General features: G+C 51.8%; 1 protein-coding gene across 1 annotated transcript in view; it reads right to left on the bottom strand.

Moving 5' to 3' along the window:
* The window catches only part of LOC125944251 (carbonic anhydrase 15-like), a gene marked incomplete at its 3' end in the record, with an annotated part of 29,830 nt that extends 13,912 nt beyond the window's left edge, over positions 1-15,918 (bottom strand). Inside the window, exons 1-2 of the mRNA XM_049664596.1 lie at positions 15,769-15,918; positions 9,411-9,503 (exon numbers count right to left, since the gene is read on the bottom strand). Of these exons, the coding sequence (XP_049520553.1) occupies positions 9,411-9,503; positions 15,769-15,918 (243 nt within the window). The remainder of the gene's footprint in view (positions 1-9,410; positions 9,504-15,768) is intronic.
* Positions 15,919-18,761: the final 2,843 nt, after the last annotated feature.

Here is an 18,761-nt window from a genome sequence, read left to right as displayed (position 1 = left end):
GCAAAACCGGCAGGCATAGGCGGCACGTATCAGGCCGAGATGGAAGGCCTTGGCGTGCTGCAGAGTCTGCAGGGGTGTTGTGCCAGGCCGGTCAGGCCCGGGGTGGAGTGGGAGGCCGTGAGGCCTTCCCGCTTGTAGAAATGTCCTTAGAGGCGTGCGGAGAGCCCTGACGAGTCAAGGAACTCCACGACGCCTCGAAGTGCAGAAAGGTGGTGTCGGCCGGGGAAGAGGAGATCTTCCTCCTTGCCACAGGGGAGGCCCAGGCGGCGGAACTCCTGCAGGAGTGGGCCCCGCTGCTGGAGGTACGCCGGGCAGGCCAGCAGGAGATGTTCGATCGTCTCCGGCTCCCCGCAGGAGCTGCAGGCCGGGGACGTCGCTCGTCCCAGTCGGTAGCTGCGTGCTGCCGTCCAGCTGCAGCCGATGCGGAGCCGGAGAAGGAGCGAGGTCTCCCTGCGAGCCAGGCCTCGCTGGGGGAGTGGTCGTGGGGGGCATCCCAGTGCCACCCGTTTGTCTGGGTGGTGGGTCGCCAGGTGTCGCCGCAGCCTCAGTCCTGTGAAGTCGCCCTCCGTCACGGCCCGACTGAGGGGCACAGTGGTGTGGTGGGCGTCCTTCGCCAGGGTGTCGGCTGCCTCGTTGCCCGGGATCCCTACGTGGGCGGGGATCCAGTGCAGGGACACCGGGTGGCCTGCGTCCTGCAGCGCTGTCAGCCGGGTAGACAGCAGTGCGACTCCAAGGCTGGCGCTTTCTGGCCTCTGCAGGCCGAGGAGGGCTGCCCTGGAGTCGCAGAGGATGGCCGCTGGTACCCCAGGAAGCTCCTCAGAGAGTAGGTCGACGGCCAGGTGGAGGCCTGCCACCTCCGCTGCAGTCGAGCTGGCGTGTCTGGGCAGTCGACACTGCCTGCTCTTCTGCAGGGCTGGTGCCGTGCAGGCCGCCGTGGCAGAGCCGTTGTCCGGTACCACCGAACCGTCGACGTACACCAGGAGGTGGTCTCCGAGGGTCTCGTCCAGGAGGCAGGCGGCCGTCTGCTGCAGGGCGCAAGCGGGTGAGCGCCTCTTCGAAATCCCGGGCAGCTCCGTGGCGATGGGGACAGGAGGCCTCTGCGGTGGGGGCAGCTGTACCGCATTCGGCGGTGGGTTGCCAACCACCTCCTCGTAGAGGCGGCACAGCTGACCCATCCTTGAGGAAGGCCGGGACTGGAGGCGACGCAGCAGGCCTCTGCCATCAGGAGCATGGTGGAGGCGGTCGACGTGCCTCAGCCCCTGCTGCAGGAAGAGGAGCGACAGGGGCCATGCTCCAGCCTCCGCAAGGGTAGCGGCAATCTGGGAGCTCCGGGGGACGCCCAGGCAGAGTCGGATGGCCGCCCGGTGCTGCAGCTCCAACTTTTCGAGGCGGCGTGGCGGCAGCGCCACCAGCGGGAGGGCGTACCGCAGGCGTGATGTGGCCGCCGCCTCGTAGAGCCGCAGGGCCCACTTCACCGAGCAGCCCTCTCCATGAGCAAGGAGCTGCGACACGGCCTTGCGGACCCTGATGGTCTGGGTCTGCATGGCCCCGACTGCCTGTCGCCAGGTTAGCCGGTGGTCGATGCGCAGCCCAAGGTACGACACAGTCGTACTCCATGGGATGCGCACGCCTTCCAGCTGCAGCCGGGGAGCTGAGCGCCGTGCCGCTGCTCTCGGGTGGACGAGGAGGGCCACCGTCTTCCCCGTCGAAACCGAGAGTCCGATGCTTCCCAGGTAGGCGGCCGTGGTGTCCAGGGCTCTCTGGAGGGCCAGGCACACGTGGCGGCTTGACTGTGGCGGTCCCCGCACCCACAGGGCGATGTCATCCGCGTAGATGGAGCACTCCACCTTGTAGTGAGGGTCGGTCGGCAGTGCAGCAGGCAACCGGGCCAGGGCGAGGTTGAAGAGAAACGGGCTCACCACTGACCCTTGTGGTACGCCTGCTGCGACCGGACAGGGAGTGCTCCTTGCATGGCCCACGCGGACCCTGAGGGTGCGGTCGTTCAGGAACGATGACAGGAACCGCCGCAGGTTGCCGCCAATGCCCAGGAGGTCCAGAGCCTGCTGGACGACCGCATGTGGGAGGCCATCGAACGCCCCCTTGACGTCGATGAGGAGGAGCATGGCGAGGTCTCCGCTGGCCCTGGCGTCCTCCAGGGTGGAGACGACGTCTGCGATGGAGTCCGCAGTGCACCTTCGGCGCCGGAAGCCTGTCTGCTGGTCCGCGAGGAACCCGCAGGCGCGGGCCACCCATTCGAGCCGTGCCAGAGCAATGGCCTCCATCACCTTGCAGGCAGCGGAGGTGAGAGAGACCGGTCGGTATGAGGACAGCTCGTTAGCCGGCTTATTGCTCTTCAGAATGGGGGCCACGATGGCTGTGCGCCAGGCCTCCGGCACCTGTCCTGACCACCAGATGTTGTTGTAGCAGTCGAGCAGGCGTCGTTGCTCACTGGTGGCCAGGTTGCGGAGCATCTGGAGTGTCACTCCGTCTGCTCCCGGTGCACTGCGACGCTTGCCCCTCCTCAGGGCCATCTGCAGCTCGTGGAGAGTCAGTGGGTCCTGGCAGATGGCCGCGATCTGGCTGGTCGCCCACTCCGGATGCAGCTCCAGCAGGCAGGTAGGCGGATTGGCAGGGGGAAGTCCGACCGGCAGGATGGCCGCAGCGAGGGCAGCCGGGGGGGGGCGAAGTGGTCCGCTAGCAACTCCGCCAGGGCCGCCTCGCTGATGCCCAGCGAGATAGCCACCGCGAGGACGGGGTGGCGGTTGACCTTCCTGCCGGTCAGGGACTTTAGGAGGCGCCAGGCCAGGGGGCCCTTGGAGCGGTTCTCGATGGTGGCGCAGAGGCTCCCCCAGCTCTGGCTCCTTCTGCGCCTGGCCTGTCGTCTGCAGCGGGCATCCGCTCTCCTGTATTCGGTCCAATGCTCTGCATTGCCCGTCCGGATTGCTCGGCGCTCCACGCGTCGCCTGGACGCACGGAGGTTGAGCAGGAGCAGATCCGGGGCAGGAGTATCGGGCAGAGCAGAGCACTGGACTGTGGCTGCCTGGGCGCACTCCATGATGGCACTCAGGAGGTCACAGCCATCTTCCAACTCACTGCAGCGCTTCCTGAACAGGGACCAGTCTGTGACGTGGTATGTTCGTGACCTCAGCCTTCTCCCACACCCGGGGGTGATCAAGATGGGGAAGTGATCAGATCCCCAAGTGTCGGGAGTTGTAGCCCAGTCATAGGAGCGCTGCTCGGTGGTGAGGAAGAGGTCGATGGCTGTGCTCACCCCACGGCGGACGTACGTGGGTCCTCCTTTGTTGAGTACCACCAGGCCTGCTCGGCTGATGGCGTTGCAGAGGTCCCTGCCTCGGCGGGTGCACCTGCGGCTGCCCCAGTCGGTGTGGTGGGCGTTGAAGTCACCGCACAGGACTGCATGTCCGCCGAGGCGTGCTGCAAGCCGCACCAGGCTGGAGGGGTCCCACTGTTGTCCAGGACGAACGTAGACGCTCGCCACAGTCGTGTCCTGTCTGTCAAGGCGTACCGTGACAGCACAGCACTCCATGGCGCCGCCTACGACGTCCGAGACTGGGGTCACCGAGTGGGCCAGGCTGCTGCGGACGTAGATGGCAGTCCTCGGCTTCCCCTTCTTGTGGGCACCCTGCAGGCAGGGAGCGTCCGTGCAGCTCTGCGTCGAGCAGGTGGTGGCGCCAGAGTAGCCCGTGTATCCCGGCAGCCGCAGGTCCTCGGCCACAGTGTACACCTCCTGCAGTGCGAGGACGTCGAAATCACACCGCAGGAGGTGCGCGCACAGCTCTGCATGCCGCCGCCGCAGTGAGTTGGTGTTCCATTGGAGAACACTCGGGCGGCGACGGCATTTCCCAGCTGTGGCTGGTGAGGGATCAGCCATGCTGGTTGACTGTGGTCGGGACTGCCACTGCCTGCAGGCAGATGGCTCGGAGGGGGCTCTCGGCAGGCAGCATCTCCCCGATGGCCTTCAGGGCGAGCTGCAGGCTGGCAATGATCTGGTCCCGAGGGTCCGGGCCAGGCATTGCCAGTGATGCTGGGGCTGTGGTGGGCTCGCTCCCAGGGGTGGCTGGCGGCTGGCGTCGCTGCTTCCGTGGGGCCGGTGTGGGTGGCCGTCCGGGGGGGGCTGCCTTCTGCTGGGGCGCCTGTGGGAGGCCGGCCAGTGCCTGTGCATAAGACAGGCCTTGCACAGGCGTTGAGGTGGCCTTGGCCCGCAGGTTCTCCTCCCGGACACCAGCGCGGACTGCCCGGCGGGAGAGGGGAGCAGGCGCTGTTGCCAAGATGGTGGCCACCCTGCGTTCCTCCTGCCACCTGGGGCAGGCAGGAGTATTTGCGGGGTGGTGGCCACCGCAGTTGCGGCAGTGGGCCGCGTTGGTGACGTCAATGGAGAATGATGATAAGTGGTTCTTGAGGGAAAGGGAAAGGTTGGCGCTATCTTCTGCAGCCCTTGAGGGAGCACGGCTCAGCGCGCCGAACGCTGTATGTGCGAGTGAAAGAGCGCGAGGGGCGCGCGCTTTTACGGGGAATGAACGCACGGCGGAGAACAAACGCGCGTTCTGCGCCGTGCTTCCTTAAGGGCTGCAGAAGTAGGCGTCTCTTTCCTCCTTTACAATCACCATATATGTAGAGCAAACGCGCCTTCTTCCGACGCGCGAGACGCCGTGGGGGAGGGGGGGAAGAGGAAAGGGAGGCGACGTTTAGCTGTGGCACAAAATGCCTATTTATATAAAACGTTGTGAGGCGAGAAGGTGGTAAAGACTTCCGACGCTGCTCGACAAGTGTCCCGTTCTGATCTCGTCGAAAACCTCCGAGCCGCCCCCAGAGGCTCCGGCAACAGTCACCAACGCCGCGCGCGTTTTGTGCGAACGCAGGCAAAACGCCGACGGCGTCGACAACAGTTCTGCGTGTTGCCGGTGCTGCTGCATGTCCAAGTTTGTACAGCTGATAAAACTACTATCCTTACTCCGTATAGCTCTCTACAAATTTGCTATCGCAATTGATGCTTCGCCTTTCAGGTGAAACTGCGACCACTTTTTTTGTTGAAGGTATGTGTCATTTTTTGTAAACCCTGTTCTTCATGTATATATGGTTGGTTACATTTGCTGCTGTGCGACCCTGTACAAAGCTGTTCGTACAGCCATGCCGTGGCGTATTTTTTTACATCACGTTAGACTTTAAGGTAATGATATGAAATGAAATGAAACATGTGCAATGCTGATTCGAGACGGGTTCAAGTACCTTACAGCTACAATGTGTCGTGGGGCGCCCCCCCCCCCCCCCAATACCACGCAGGTATTTAAATACTACGCCTTACCGTTTCATGTATTCCCTGACGAAGGCCGGACCCCGACCGAAACGTAGGAAATAAAGTATCGTTTCTTCGTACGTGCGTCCTCAACCTACAAGTTTATACCTACAGGGTGTTTCAGCGAACACTTTTAATATTTTGTAAAGGTTGCCTGTGGCAGATAGCCTAATTCTAGTTCATGAGCTGGTGTACTCGATGAGGCGGACATTACTTGCACAAGAAAACAAAATGCATAATCGAATAAGTAACAAAAATTCACTAATTAAGCTTTTAAGTAATTACGTGATGGTCCATATTGCAATTTACAAATTGTAGCCGTGGAGTTCGCAAGGCGCACAAGGTTAATTTTGTGCTTCAATGCATACAGCGACGTTTTGTTAAGACGCTAACTGGAACGCCAACGTATTTTTCCGCAAAGTTCGGAAATATCTCGAAACTGGTGTCATCCCGAGAATTCGTTCCAAGTGGATCCGCCTTGCGAACTTCGTGGCTACAATTTGTAAATTGCAATATGGGCCATCAGGTAATTAGTTAAAAACTTAATTAGTAAATTTTTGTTAATTATTGGATTATTCATATCAGTTTCTTGTGCAAGTAATGTCCGCCTCTTTGAGTATACCAGCTCATGTACTAGAATTGTGCTATCTGCCAGAGGCAACCTTTAAGAATATTTTAAAGTGTTCGCTGAAACACCCTGTATATATGTATATATTCTGGGAGTCGTCTCGATCCCGCCTTTGACGCCAGCAGGCTTCAATCTCCGTCGGCCACGCCCAAGGGCGCCCAGCCACAGCTCGCGCGTCCGTCGTCTTCTTCGTCCACAGTTGGCTTTGATGCCACTAATCATGTCGGCGTTCCCACAATATAAATATAGCCTCTCATCCCGACCCAGTGGCCAAGGTTGTCTACTTGCCTGGGCCACAAGGTATGTGCCTATAGCCATGATGCCGTCGTGGTTGTTCCATCGTCGTCATTTCAGCTTCGTGATCTTACACTCGCCATGCCGTCGTCGTTACGCCTATTACCCCGGCCCAGTGGCCCAAGTAGTGTAATAGCTTGGGCCAGTATGTATGTGCTCATGATCGTGATGCTGTCATGGTTGTTGCATCGTCATCATTCCAGTTTGATCATCCAACTCTCGTCATGTCCTCGTAGTCACGCCATCGTCGTCATACAGTGGTAATGCATTCCTTGTCACACAGCAATCGTAATGCCGTCATGCTCGCGTCATCATCGTCATTCGAGGTTCGTTATCTTACACTCGGTATGCCATCGTCCTCATGCGAACCCCGACCCAGTGGCCCAAGTTGTCCAATAACTTGGGGCAATAGACGTGGGCTCGTCGTCGTCATGCGGTCGTCATCACTCCATCCTCATCACATAGTCGTCATGCCGTGGTCGTCACGCTGTCGTTTTATCATTGTGATTACTTCAGTAACATGATCCTATTGTCGTCATACCAACTTCGTCGTAACATTCGCAGCCATTTTCCTGTTAATCGATCGTGAATATGCCGCCCGTGTAAGGCAGTTATTCGACAGACAGCCACTATCGCGTATCCATTGTCAGGCCGTTGTCGTTATGCCATCGTGTTTGTGCCACCACCATCACGCCGTCGTCGTCGTGAAGTTTTCACGAAACAGTCATCGTTACGCAACGTTACGTTACGAAACAGTCATCGTTCAGCAAAGTTGGGTGATATCGGGGTATGTGGCATATAATCGAAGCAACGAGTCTCAGAATTACCGCATGTGTAAAAAAATTGGTAAAAAAATTCACCCGAAAGGCGAAGCATCAATTGCGATAGCAAATTAATAGAGAGCTATACAGAGTAAGGATAGTATTTTTATCAGCTGTATATACTTGTACATGCAGCAGCACCAGAAACGCGCAGAACTATTGTTGACGCCGTCGGCGTTTTGCCGGCGTTCGCAGCGAACGCGCGCGGCGTTTTTACATAAATACGCATTTGGTGCCGCAGCTAAACGCCGCCTCCCCTCCCTCTCTCCCGTCCCCCACAGCCTTTCGCGCGACGGAAAAAGTCGGGTTTGCTCCCTATATTTGGAAAGGAGGAAAGAGACGCTTAATTCTGCAGCCCTTCAGGGAGCACGGCGCAGAACGCGCATTTTCTCTCCGACGTGCGTTCGCTCCCCGTGAAAGCGCGCGTCCCTCGCGGCCTTTCACTCGCGCATGCAGCGTCCGGAGCGTGGCGACGATTTCATCGCTGTTAACGTCATACCAAACCTCATGGCGACGCCGACGGTGGCGACGATGCCGGCGGCAGAAATCCGCTTTGGAGTGTCCATATAATTGCTATCGCTATAAAAACGTTACTTCAGGAATATGGTCTGTCGGTACATTGCTCGAATGCTATTCGCATTACCCTCTACAGTCATCGTGCGATGAGTTTTGCCATAAATTTTTACATATTTTTTAAAGGAGCGGCTTGTAATTTTTTCGCTCAGTAACGTTCCGTCATGCGGTCAATATCTGTTTTTTTCATTTTCTGCCTAACCACTCGCGGACGTCTCAGTTGCAATAGATTTGTTCTTGCTGAGCACACTGCTTGGAATATAGCTGTTTGGTACTTTGCAATAGATTGCATAAAATACGTACTATCGCTAGTCGCTCGCCTACTCTGTGAACCGAACATTCGTTCGCTGTCGGTGTAGTCGCCGTCACCCATGCTTTGGCCCGTTGGTTAAAGAGTACGTCCATTCTTTTCTTCTTTATACAATGGCGATAGAGTGAGCGTACGTTTGGTGTGTGAATTCGGGTGCATGTAGATATTTCGCGACAAACTTACAACGCCAGGAAGTGGCGCTACTGCCTTTATCACTGTGTAACGAGCGGTATGATCGTCAAACCCTGGAACATCGTCATCGTCATGTTCCGGTGTTCGACGATGTCCTTCCTTTCGAGGTCACCGGCACAACGCTGGCGGACGAGTGAATTTTTCGTCCCCAAAGAGAGCCGTGCATCGCGCAGGGCCGGCAACAAAAAGCCCTCCAGGTCTAATGCAGTAGCTGTCCGTGAACTTGGCCACACAGATTCATTCCATTCTTTAATATGCCACCAACTATTTTTGCAGTCAACTACTGCACACGTTTTCCTTCCACCGTTCCCCATTTTGCAGCATAAATGGAGTGCAAAGCGTTAGCGAACACTCAGTTGCATTTTTTGGCAGATGATCGCATACTAGCACGGCAGAAGTGGTAATGGATCTATAATCATGCCCGTTCGCTGAGGCAACACGCGGCGCGCCGCCGAAAGTGGCATCTGGTTACTGTAGAACGAACTGCTCTGCAAAAGGGGTCTCTATATTGCACCACGCGACATCGCTCTTATTTTTCATTGTCTAGGGCTTGCCCAGCTTCTGCACGTAGTGTTCTACGTCGCCGTTTTCGATATCGCCGAAAATATTAATAATTAATGGTCACGGTGCCCTGTTTCATCGTGAAGCGTCCGATCACTACTCTAATATCGCTCATTTCTTGTTATGTGTGCCCAATGAATTGCTATTTTTTACCACATTGCAGTAGTCCCTCCATTTAATAGGTTATATTACTGGTGTATAACTTCCATGGTGGCTCTAGTGGAGGGTTCCAGATTTATTTCGACAGCCTGGGGTTTTGTAAAGCTGCACGCAAAACACGTTATACTCGCGTTATTGCACTTTGCCTCCAGGGAGACGTGATCACCCCGGCGTAGAATCGCACCTATGACCTCGTGCTAAGCAGTGCAGCTTCACAGCCACTGACATACTGCCCCTGTGTACTAAAGAACTCACTAACGATGTCAACGTAATTTTAATAGAAGCGCCAATGTCCGCTACGTAACAGCTTCATAAATGAAGTTGCAACCTTTGCAAATTACTTCATTTATTTGCAATGTAATGAAAACCACAAATTTTCGATTTCACTCAATTTTGAAGCTACATCTGCCTTGCATCTTTCTTATATTCATCCAACTCACCGGAGTACTAGCTTTATCCACTCGATAAGTAATCCATTCCCCGAATTATTACAGGAGCATTTCCCCGCTAGGCTACGCAGTACGGTTAACAATTGCTGTGAGCGAGACAAGGCTGTACCTTGAAAAGAACGCCGACAACTAAAAACCCGTCGGGGTGCTTGTAAGCTTCTCTTGCACTGCCGTATTCAGTGTTGATATGTACCAGGTGCATCTGAAACAAGACACAAAAAACCGAGAGCCGAATAAGACTTACGTGCCCAATAGAGAACACGAAATTAGAGCGCTGCACTCGACGGTTTTTCAGGCATGGGCCTGGCCCGAACCCGAAAGTACCATTCACTGGCCCAGCCGAGCCCGGCCCGATGATTTTAAACCTGAACCGTACCCGGCCTGGTCCGGCCCGGCCCAGTTCTGTTCGACCCATTGGCCCTTGAGCCTCGAGTTCATGGTTATTGTGAAGACACTGCATGGGACTAACGGGCGCTGGGTGGTCTTCAAGCTGCATCAAAGCAGCTTTCTGCCTTGCTTCCCCTCTTGCTGGCTATCTTAACTGTGGCAAAAATAAACATTTTATTTCATTACTAGCCGAACACACACAAATTATCATATGAATATTTGGTATCAAATCACAAATATACAATGGACAGTTAGGAAAATAGGGAGGCTGGCAGGCTGGCAACAGCCGCTGGGAGTGGCACGGTGCTTGCTTACATTTAGGGAGGGAGTTATAGAAATGTACATCGGTTATTTCATTCATTCCATCTCACTTTTAAATCTCATATAAACAATCGGATGTACAGTGATGGAACTCGAGCCAATAAATTTGGCGCGAATACTAATTTAAGTACGCAGGTCTGTTGGCTTTCAGGCATACCATAATACCCGGCCACTTGTGAAGTTTTTTCATTAAACAAAAATTGGTGATCCGCAAGGCAATCATACTGGAATAATATTTTCACACGGGACATGTCATTTTTATTGCTTTAGTCGACTTCATTATAATGATGTCACCTTTCCGACGATTAAGACCTCCTTGCTTTGAAATAAATGCCAATTTAGACACTGTTTACTTTTGTTTCAGTACATTGCATGTAAAACGTACGCAACGTAATTTTTCCCCGTCAGATTGGAATATGATATGCTTGTTTGTTCACGTTTATTCGCAGGGAGCCTACCTTGTGCAAGAAAAACATACACAAGGCTTCGAACACGACCACTGAACAAAAACTTCACGGAGACAATGAAATTTTCGCCGTTATGTTTTCATTTTAACATCCCTCTCACCAATGTTGAGAAATTTTGCAGCATCCGTACAGGCTTGAAGTATTTATGGACACTTGAATATATAAATTTAATTAGTTGCACTAATTATGTGATAAACTACGCTAGAATATTCAACTCTCCTGAATAAATTAAACAAGGAAAATAATGGAAACCAGTAGTGAGTTGCCCTATGCCTTACCGTACAAGAAAGTAGTGAATGGATCTTTCCAGAATTTATTTACTACAACCTTATTTAGGTACACTAAGAACTTGTTGAAAATTTATTTCATATTCATCTTCCATTAAATTCTCAGGCACAGGCAGTGCACAGCGTCACATCAGTGACCGCTGTCGAAAATCTACACATGTTTGTGCAGAAACATATGCAAAAACGCCCGTGTGCTAGTGTTGTACTGCACGTTAATGAACCCCAGGTGGTCAAGATTAATCCGCAGCCCTCCACTACGGTGTGCCTCATAATCAGAACTCGTTTTGGCACGTAAAACCCCCAGAAAGAACGAAGAACAGCGTATTATCGACACCTCTGCCTCTAGACACGTCTTCTGCTCTTCAAAAATGCAACCAGCTGTAGGGAAACTGCTCTCATTGATTCCACTTGTGGTTGCTATACAAAGGATAGTTTGGATATCTGAAGACAGTCTACGGAATGTTTTGCAGCAAGTCTCGCACCAATCAAATAGTTCCCAGTCTCTTTATCGCGACTGCAAGGCTAATATATTTCTACCTCTTTGTCGCTTTGATTCGACTCTGGGATGTCTAGCAACTGTTAAAGTTTGCCTTTCGCCGCCACTACCAACCACTTCACTTCCCCTTGTTGATAGGCGCGGCCGCTGTCAAAATCACAGCGCTACCTCCATCGAACGTCGAGTCGTCCGTCTCACGTCTGAGCACGATCACCTCTAGGAATTCAAGGTTTAATAACCTGGGAACCATGTTGACAAAAGTTCTAGAGTACAGCTCTTAGGCGCCCGTTCCTGTGTTGAGCGTCGGCATTGTCCCTTGGTGTAACCAAGCGAACGAGCACAGCGAGGAATGAAAGAGCGAACGCGGAGCGCAGCGGGCAGAGACGAAGAGACGGCTAGGAAGAAAGTAGAGGAGGAGATTATGGCGAAAGCGCGAGAAGAAAAGCGCACTGCCGCGCAAGGCCAGCGACATCCGCTACGAGATGGCGTTCACCGATGGCATGCGACATGCGAGTTGCGAGATGTGTTCACCGATGGCATTTGACAAGTGCATTCAGTGCATTCAACGATACCATATATGAAAACAAAGCGCTGTATGAGCGGAGGTCTGTCTCCGGCGGCTGATGGGAATCGCGCGCACGCGTCACCCACGCGCTGCCTCTCGCGATTAGCGAGGCAGCCGCGCCACACTTCGCTCCGTTTGGAACGGGACGCACGCACCAGATTTTCAGTGCCACCCAATATATCGCGAAATTAGAACAAATACACAGAGATACGTAGTTACGTTTTTTTATGGAAGTGCCAGCGAGTGCGACTGGCCGCCTTGCAGAACGGCAACGTACGTACGTTGACAGCGCGTCGTGTTGTCCCTTTTAACTTTTTGTATGTGCACTGCACGAAATGAGGAATAGTTTATTAAAGCGAAGCATTCTATGTCTCAGTGATTCGTCCATGAGCAACCAAAACGCACTGCAGAAAAGCCAACTTACACAATGGAACTATCTGCGCACACAATAGAACAACGGTGCACGGCATACGTATCGTATAACACTACAGTTTACACCCGCAGTTTTATCCGATAAGAACAATGGGTACTGCAACGTCACGCTACCCAGACGAACTGTATATATCTGAATTGCATTACGCGCGTCACGCAATGCATTTCCAGCCGTCACCATGGACAGGCCGCGGGTGCAGTGAAAGGCCAAATGCTGCCGTGCGCGAACGTAAGCGCGAGCGCGATCGTGCCCATTAGGCCGATCCCGTGTATTGGCAACGGTAGAGTCTGTGACCGTCTACCAGAGTGATCAAAGGCAGTACTATGCACGTGTAGAGTCGTCCGTAAAAAGGGTGAGTATGTGCATGTTGAATGGCTATATGATCTAATATAAAGGCTATGCAACTTAACGCAATTTGTCTTAATTGTGCATCAACGTTCAAAAAAATACAATCGTAAACAAGCAATCAAATGTTATATGCATCGCATCGGGTCGCTCAGCCTTTCTGCGAGGCTTTGGACTTTGACTTTGATTCAGTTTGCATGGGAGAATGTTTCGCGTTCAACCATCTTTCTTTAAGAAAGGGGCTCTGTTTTTTTTTCAAATCCAATTGGTCAACACTGAACTACAGGGGTAGTTTTCTTCATCGTAAGGGCTTAATTCAGTTCAGGTCACGCACGAACTCAGCGCACGAACTCAGCGACTGTACGATAGGGTTAACCTCGGCTGAACGCTATCAGGATCGGCTAAAACTGTGTGTGCTGATGGCGAGGGGTGAAGTTCGTGCAGCCAACAACGCAACAACGCTTGCCTCCCACCTTTTGCCCGTCCACAGGGAACGCAACTTCTCGCGACAGCAACTTCTTACGCCAAGCACTAGCTCACGATCGTCGGCCCCTCCACGCTCACGTCGCTGTCTACATGATCCCGTCATGCCCTGCGTGTACCATTCCTCAGGTCGTACACAATATGGCCTGTAACTTAGGAGGAGGTCAGGTTCGAGGTAAGCAATGGAAAAATCCGCGCAACTCTCTCAGCCACTTTTTTGAAGACATGACGGAAGTGTGCAGAGGACCGTGCCCAGCGGATTTCACTGTGATCCGTTGCCATCGAAAAATCGCTGGAGTTGCCGTTTAACAGCAACCCGACGCATTCGTAGCCTGCACCACAAATGCACTGTGCATGTGCCGCTTTCAATGAACCTCTCGTCAACTTGGGTCACTGAGTATGGTTGACTGTGCGGCAAGCGAGAGAACAATTATTCGCGTTCGCAGGCACCGGCTCACCGCGCTTCTTGCCTCGGACGTCACGCGCGGACTTCTCGGTAGTGCCATTAGATAGCGCTGCGTGTCCAAAAAAAGCCCGAGGAAGGAGCCGCGTTACCGCATGACGCGTTTCTCAGCGCTCGCGCGTTCCCGCGCGCCACGCATTTCGGAGGCCACGCGCAGGCTTCGCGGAAGCGGCGCTAGGTGGCCCCGAGTGTTTTTGGTGAAGCACAAAAGAGGAGTCCCGCTCCGGTACATTCCTCATGCCTAACTCGTTTCCACGGTGGCAATGCGTTGTGCTGCTATATTGACCGTCGACAGTCATCGTGAGTGGAGTTTTGTCGCATTTTTTGCTATGGTGTTCGAGCAATTCTTCAATTAGCCTTATTATTGAGCGCTCTGCCGTTCGAATGGAAAACAAGGCGACGTGAAATCATCCAAATGATACTGCAATCAAAGATCTGTCGGGCACACCACACCGTCCAATGACGTGCATCGACTACATGACGTGTCGGCGCCGTTGTAGCAGCGATTGGCGGCCGGATCGGCTACAGTATGCGCGGGGTGGTTAGCATTTCGAATATATTCTGCTGCGCTGCTCGCTTGAGGATCGAATGCCCCGCGTGGCTACGAGGCCGCTGACACGCTGGTGCGGTTGACGCTCGGGCGATCTGAAAACATATGCATGGGAGGCTGTGGCGCGATATTGATAATTACGCATAATTGCAATTGTATGTATGCGATACTATTTGTTAGGGGATATAAAAAAGGGGTGGTGTCGTGGAACGCTGCGAAATCATGGTGTTATGTGCCTTGCTAGCCACACAAGTTGTTTTCCGCCAGTTCGCCCGCGTTCAACGTTTTCTGCCGTCGTCTCCGATCGACGCCATCGAGTTCCTCGCACAACGGCTTCGCGTAGGCTGCTCTTTGCATTTACGAAAAAGCGAGATTCCCTGGCATTCTAGGTTTTACTTCAGTGGAATCGAATTTCAAAATTAACGCAATTAAATGAAATTTGAGCTATTGACATTTCAGTAACTGATTCATTTAGCAAAGTTCGAACATTAGTAAGGAAGCGAAATGCCCGGGCATGTCTGCCGTTTCGTGCCACTGTGCTTCCAGATGGCATGTATGCGTTATCGACAACAGAAACGTCAATCATTAGGAATGTAGTATGTCACCACAGAAGTAGATGGTTACTTCTATAGCCAAACAGTTATTTTCGCTTTGATTTTGCACATTATAAAGTAAACAAAATCAAAAGGCCGCTGTTCCTTGTGAAAAAAAATGACGCTTTGGAGAAGAATGAGACAATAGTTTGTCGGTAGAATAGTTCTGTGGAATACTTTATTTGAAAGCAAGCATATTTTAGTAGCAGCAGCAATACCAACAACAAAAATGCAATACTGTGGCTTTATATGAAGGAGCTGCCTTTAAGATGTGGTCTGAACAGTTCAGTAGAGAAGCTGGATTATTTTAGAAAATTATCACAGGTACTAAAAATAAATTATTTGCCTATCTCCCACAGCCAGTGGCAAAAGCAACCACACTTTAATGTCTTCAATCAGTCATTTATCCATCGATTATATTCAGCCTAATGACAGTTTCATGAATGTTTAATGACTTTCGATTGTTGCTTTTGGTGCATCATGGTTTCACATTTTAATACTGACATCTGGTTTCGGATCAAAGTAAGCCAGCTGACGCCACGGCCAGAATGCGAAAGGTTAATTATTTGCCCATTTATCATCGAGCGTCATCATGATCGGATGCAGTGATGCTGAGAGAATACATCGCAGGGATTGGTAGAAAATCATTGCTGATGCAACCGCAAGCATTAGCTGGATTGAACCGCTGGTGCACAGTGCCTTCAGTAACAGGAATGACTTTGATCATGCAGCTGAGGGGCTGCATCTAACTGGGACTGGGAGTAAATTTTGTTTTAATTTGTGAAGAAAGGTGTGCCTTGTCACAGTATAAGGATGATACACGACGGGCGTTCATAATGTTTGCATTATTGGTACCATAAATTTGGACCAGGTGTAAACGTTAGGCATCAACATCAGTGCACGTTTCTATCTCGTCCTTCAGTACACACAAGTATACCTGAGCAAATACTTGGTTGTTTTAAAATTTTCTATTGCATATTGAGGCAGGTATCGCGTTAACGGACCAGCGTTCGGGCGCAGCGTAACCACATCCCACGATAAGCTCGCCTGATAATTAGGAAGGTCCATATGACTTACCTCCATGGCATTTGATTTGCCATCAACATGATGTTCGCTGCCCTCTGTGGACTTGGCGCCCCAGTGGAAGTGCAATTGCTTGAAATTGTAGATGCTGGGCAAGCCGTATATACTGACTGTGGCTTTGCTTGCTTTCTCTGGGGTCAACATCACTGTTTTCGTGGAACAGAAGTACAGAAATAAAGGCAAGGGGGGAGGTAGGGTCATGCAAATGCGTTAGCACAAGCTCACTCTTGAAATCATCGGCATGTACCAGCTGCCTTAGTAACCAACGACAACGGTGGGATTCACGTTAAATTGCAGGTTTTGTGTGATTTATAGCGTATACGTGTGTAGCCAGTGACATGCTGGCCGGATATGTTTGCCAGACCTCACGCTATTCCGCACCCAGCAAGATCTGCTATTTGCCGTTTGCAAAGCGCCGTAGCCACTTATGCATCAAATATGGCTGGAAGGGAAGGGTGCTTGGTATCCCTATACGCAAATATAATATTTTAAAAGCCATAGGGCAATTCATCTGCGTTTCTATATTTTGTAAAGATTAACTTGACTCGAACTCAACCGGCTTCATCTTTGATATAGATGCTGCCATTTAGTGAAAGCGGGACGGGATAGTTCCCCGTGACGGCGCGCGGTCGTTGATCTGGTATTGCGTGACTTCCTTGTTCTTCATACACAAGACGTCTGAGAGGCTATTAAAAAAATAAGCTACGATTACAATACTCCCTAATCCGAAATTTGAGCGCACATCTATACGTGTTTTCATTTCGCGATATATTGGCTGGCGCGGACAATCTGTCTCGTGTGGCACGTTCCAAGTGTAGCGAAGTGTGGCGCGACTGCCTCTCGGAAGATCGCGAGAGGTAGCGCGCGGCTGACTCGTGGCTGCGATTCACAGCAGCCACCACAGACAGACCTCCGTTCATGCAGCGCTATTAGCGGCGATAAGTTGGAGTGGCGCCCTCTCCAGACTGACGTCAAGGCCAGGACGCCGCTCACTCGGGCTCGCTCGGATGCCGTGCGCGCTCGTTCGCTTCGAGCATGCTCGGTGTATAGGACGCGCCAGCGGTACGTCATGAATGAAGTTTTGGCTGCTTTCTGCTGTCACGCTTAAAGTGCACTCTCTTTTGCGAAACTGCGTGAATCGTGAAAATGTTTTCTGCTTGGATATCGAAGCTATATAGAATTTTAGGGATTACTGCTTTTGCAACGCAGAGGTTCGCCATATCTGTCATTAAATATTGCGTAAAACAATGCCCGCGAATTCAGTATGGAAAATTTTCATTGTACAATGCTTTGCTCCAAACCTAACGTTCCTTCAGCACTTAATTATGGCAGATATTTCGTTTTACAGGGAACAGCAATATTGGTATTTGGTGTCAACTTTATATATAAATCAGTATGATGTTAGAATAGGATACCGCCTGCGATGCTTTCATCAAGCTTCTTATTGCTCTGTTGAGTTGTTCTACTGAAATGCGGTTATTGCATTAATGCGTAAAAGGGAGAGTTAGGTGCGCATGTTTTAGGAAAAAAATTGATGCTACTTTCACCTTTCTCCGAAACAGCCAAACAAGAAAGTATTCTACATGGCTGTAAACACGACTGTGCTTCATGTATGCATAGCTTTCACCTAAAAGAAAAGGTTTGTGGTTAAGATCAAGCGCCAAGCCATTCTATGCCATGCAGTGCTTCATAGTGGCCTGAAGAAGTGGGGTGACCAATTTGAGTCGCTGATTGCGTGCGATTTCGGCAAAAACAAGCTGACGCTGCATGCAGTACCGAGCATGCTCCATGGTTAGCAGCCAGAGCACACAGTCAGTGCCAACGTAATAAATTTTACTTATTTACTAAAGGCCATAATTGCAAAGCCAAAGCCATCATGCCCGAATTGTTGATGCGGCATAACTCACCTCCTCCTCACGCTCTAACGACGCAGCTGTACAACTGCGCAGTTACGTTCGGCGGTACTCCAAACTAATTTGGAGCTTCTAATTCTGATGAAATCTTTGAGGCAACCGTGCTTCACAGCTACTTGCGGCGATTCACAAGCAGCGCTCAGCAAAAACCCGTACTAATAGACACGAACGTGAGCGCCTACGCTATACCTGGCGTGACACCAAAGTAGACATTTTTTACATGTTCTTTCCCCCTATGATTTCGTTAGTACCGATTTTTCTTCTTCCCAGGGTTGAAATAAGGCTCTCGGGTGTAATTTCAGTGCAACAGGGAATAAATAGGGACTAAAAGAAAAGCGCCAAACCGAAAAGTTGTCATCCCGCTCGCATTAAGGCCTGGCGCCGTATGCTAGGCGACATCGGACCATGGGGTACCCCAATCGTTGGGCAAAAGCACGCGAGGAGAAACGAGAGAAACGGGGGCGGATGGGGGAGATGGCGCTACCTTTAATCATTGATGAACTTGACATGACCGGTCCAAAACGTCTGAGCATGATTATAGTTATGATCCTCGCTTTCAGAGGATCATAACTCGGATCAGTTTCGCCCGAAAGGCGAAGCAGCAATTGCGGTAGCAAATTTACTAGTAGATAGCTATACGGAGTAAGGATAGTATTTATCGGATGCATAAACTTGGGCACATTCGCTTACTAACTGAAATAACAAGCATGGTGTCAGCGCGCACAAGCAGACATGAATAGATCACCGTCGATGACTGCAGACGACCACTGTCAAAACGCTGACGTGAGCAAGCGCGCTGGCACCAGCGACCGAAGGTTCGTGAGGTCTATATATCGCGTTAATGGAAACTGAGCGGCGAAAAAACAGCGCATACAAAGGTAAGAGCCGAGTGGAGATCGATTTCAAGATACGGTCCGCGCGACAGCCCTCAGCTGCGCAAAGTACAAGTACGCAGTTGCTGGCAGAGTACAAGCCGCGCGCCCTCCCTCCCGCGCTGCTTTCCCGCTTTGTTCTTTTCGCGTGGGAGATTGAGTCGCCACTTCCCCTTGCGCCCGGTCGCAAGATACGCGTTTG

The sequence above is a fragment of the Dermacentor silvarum genome, chromosome 3, assembly GCF_013339745.2.
Source record: "Dermacentor silvarum isolate Dsil-2018 chromosome 3, BIME_Dsil_1.4, whole genome shotgun sequence".
In the NCBI taxonomy this organism is placed as follows: domain Eukaryota; kingdom Metazoa; phylum Arthropoda; class Arachnida; order Ixodida; family Ixodidae; genus Dermacentor; species Dermacentor silvarum.
The sequence above is the reverse complement of the archived record's forward strand: the minus strand, read 5'-3'. Positions and strand labels throughout refer to the sequence as shown.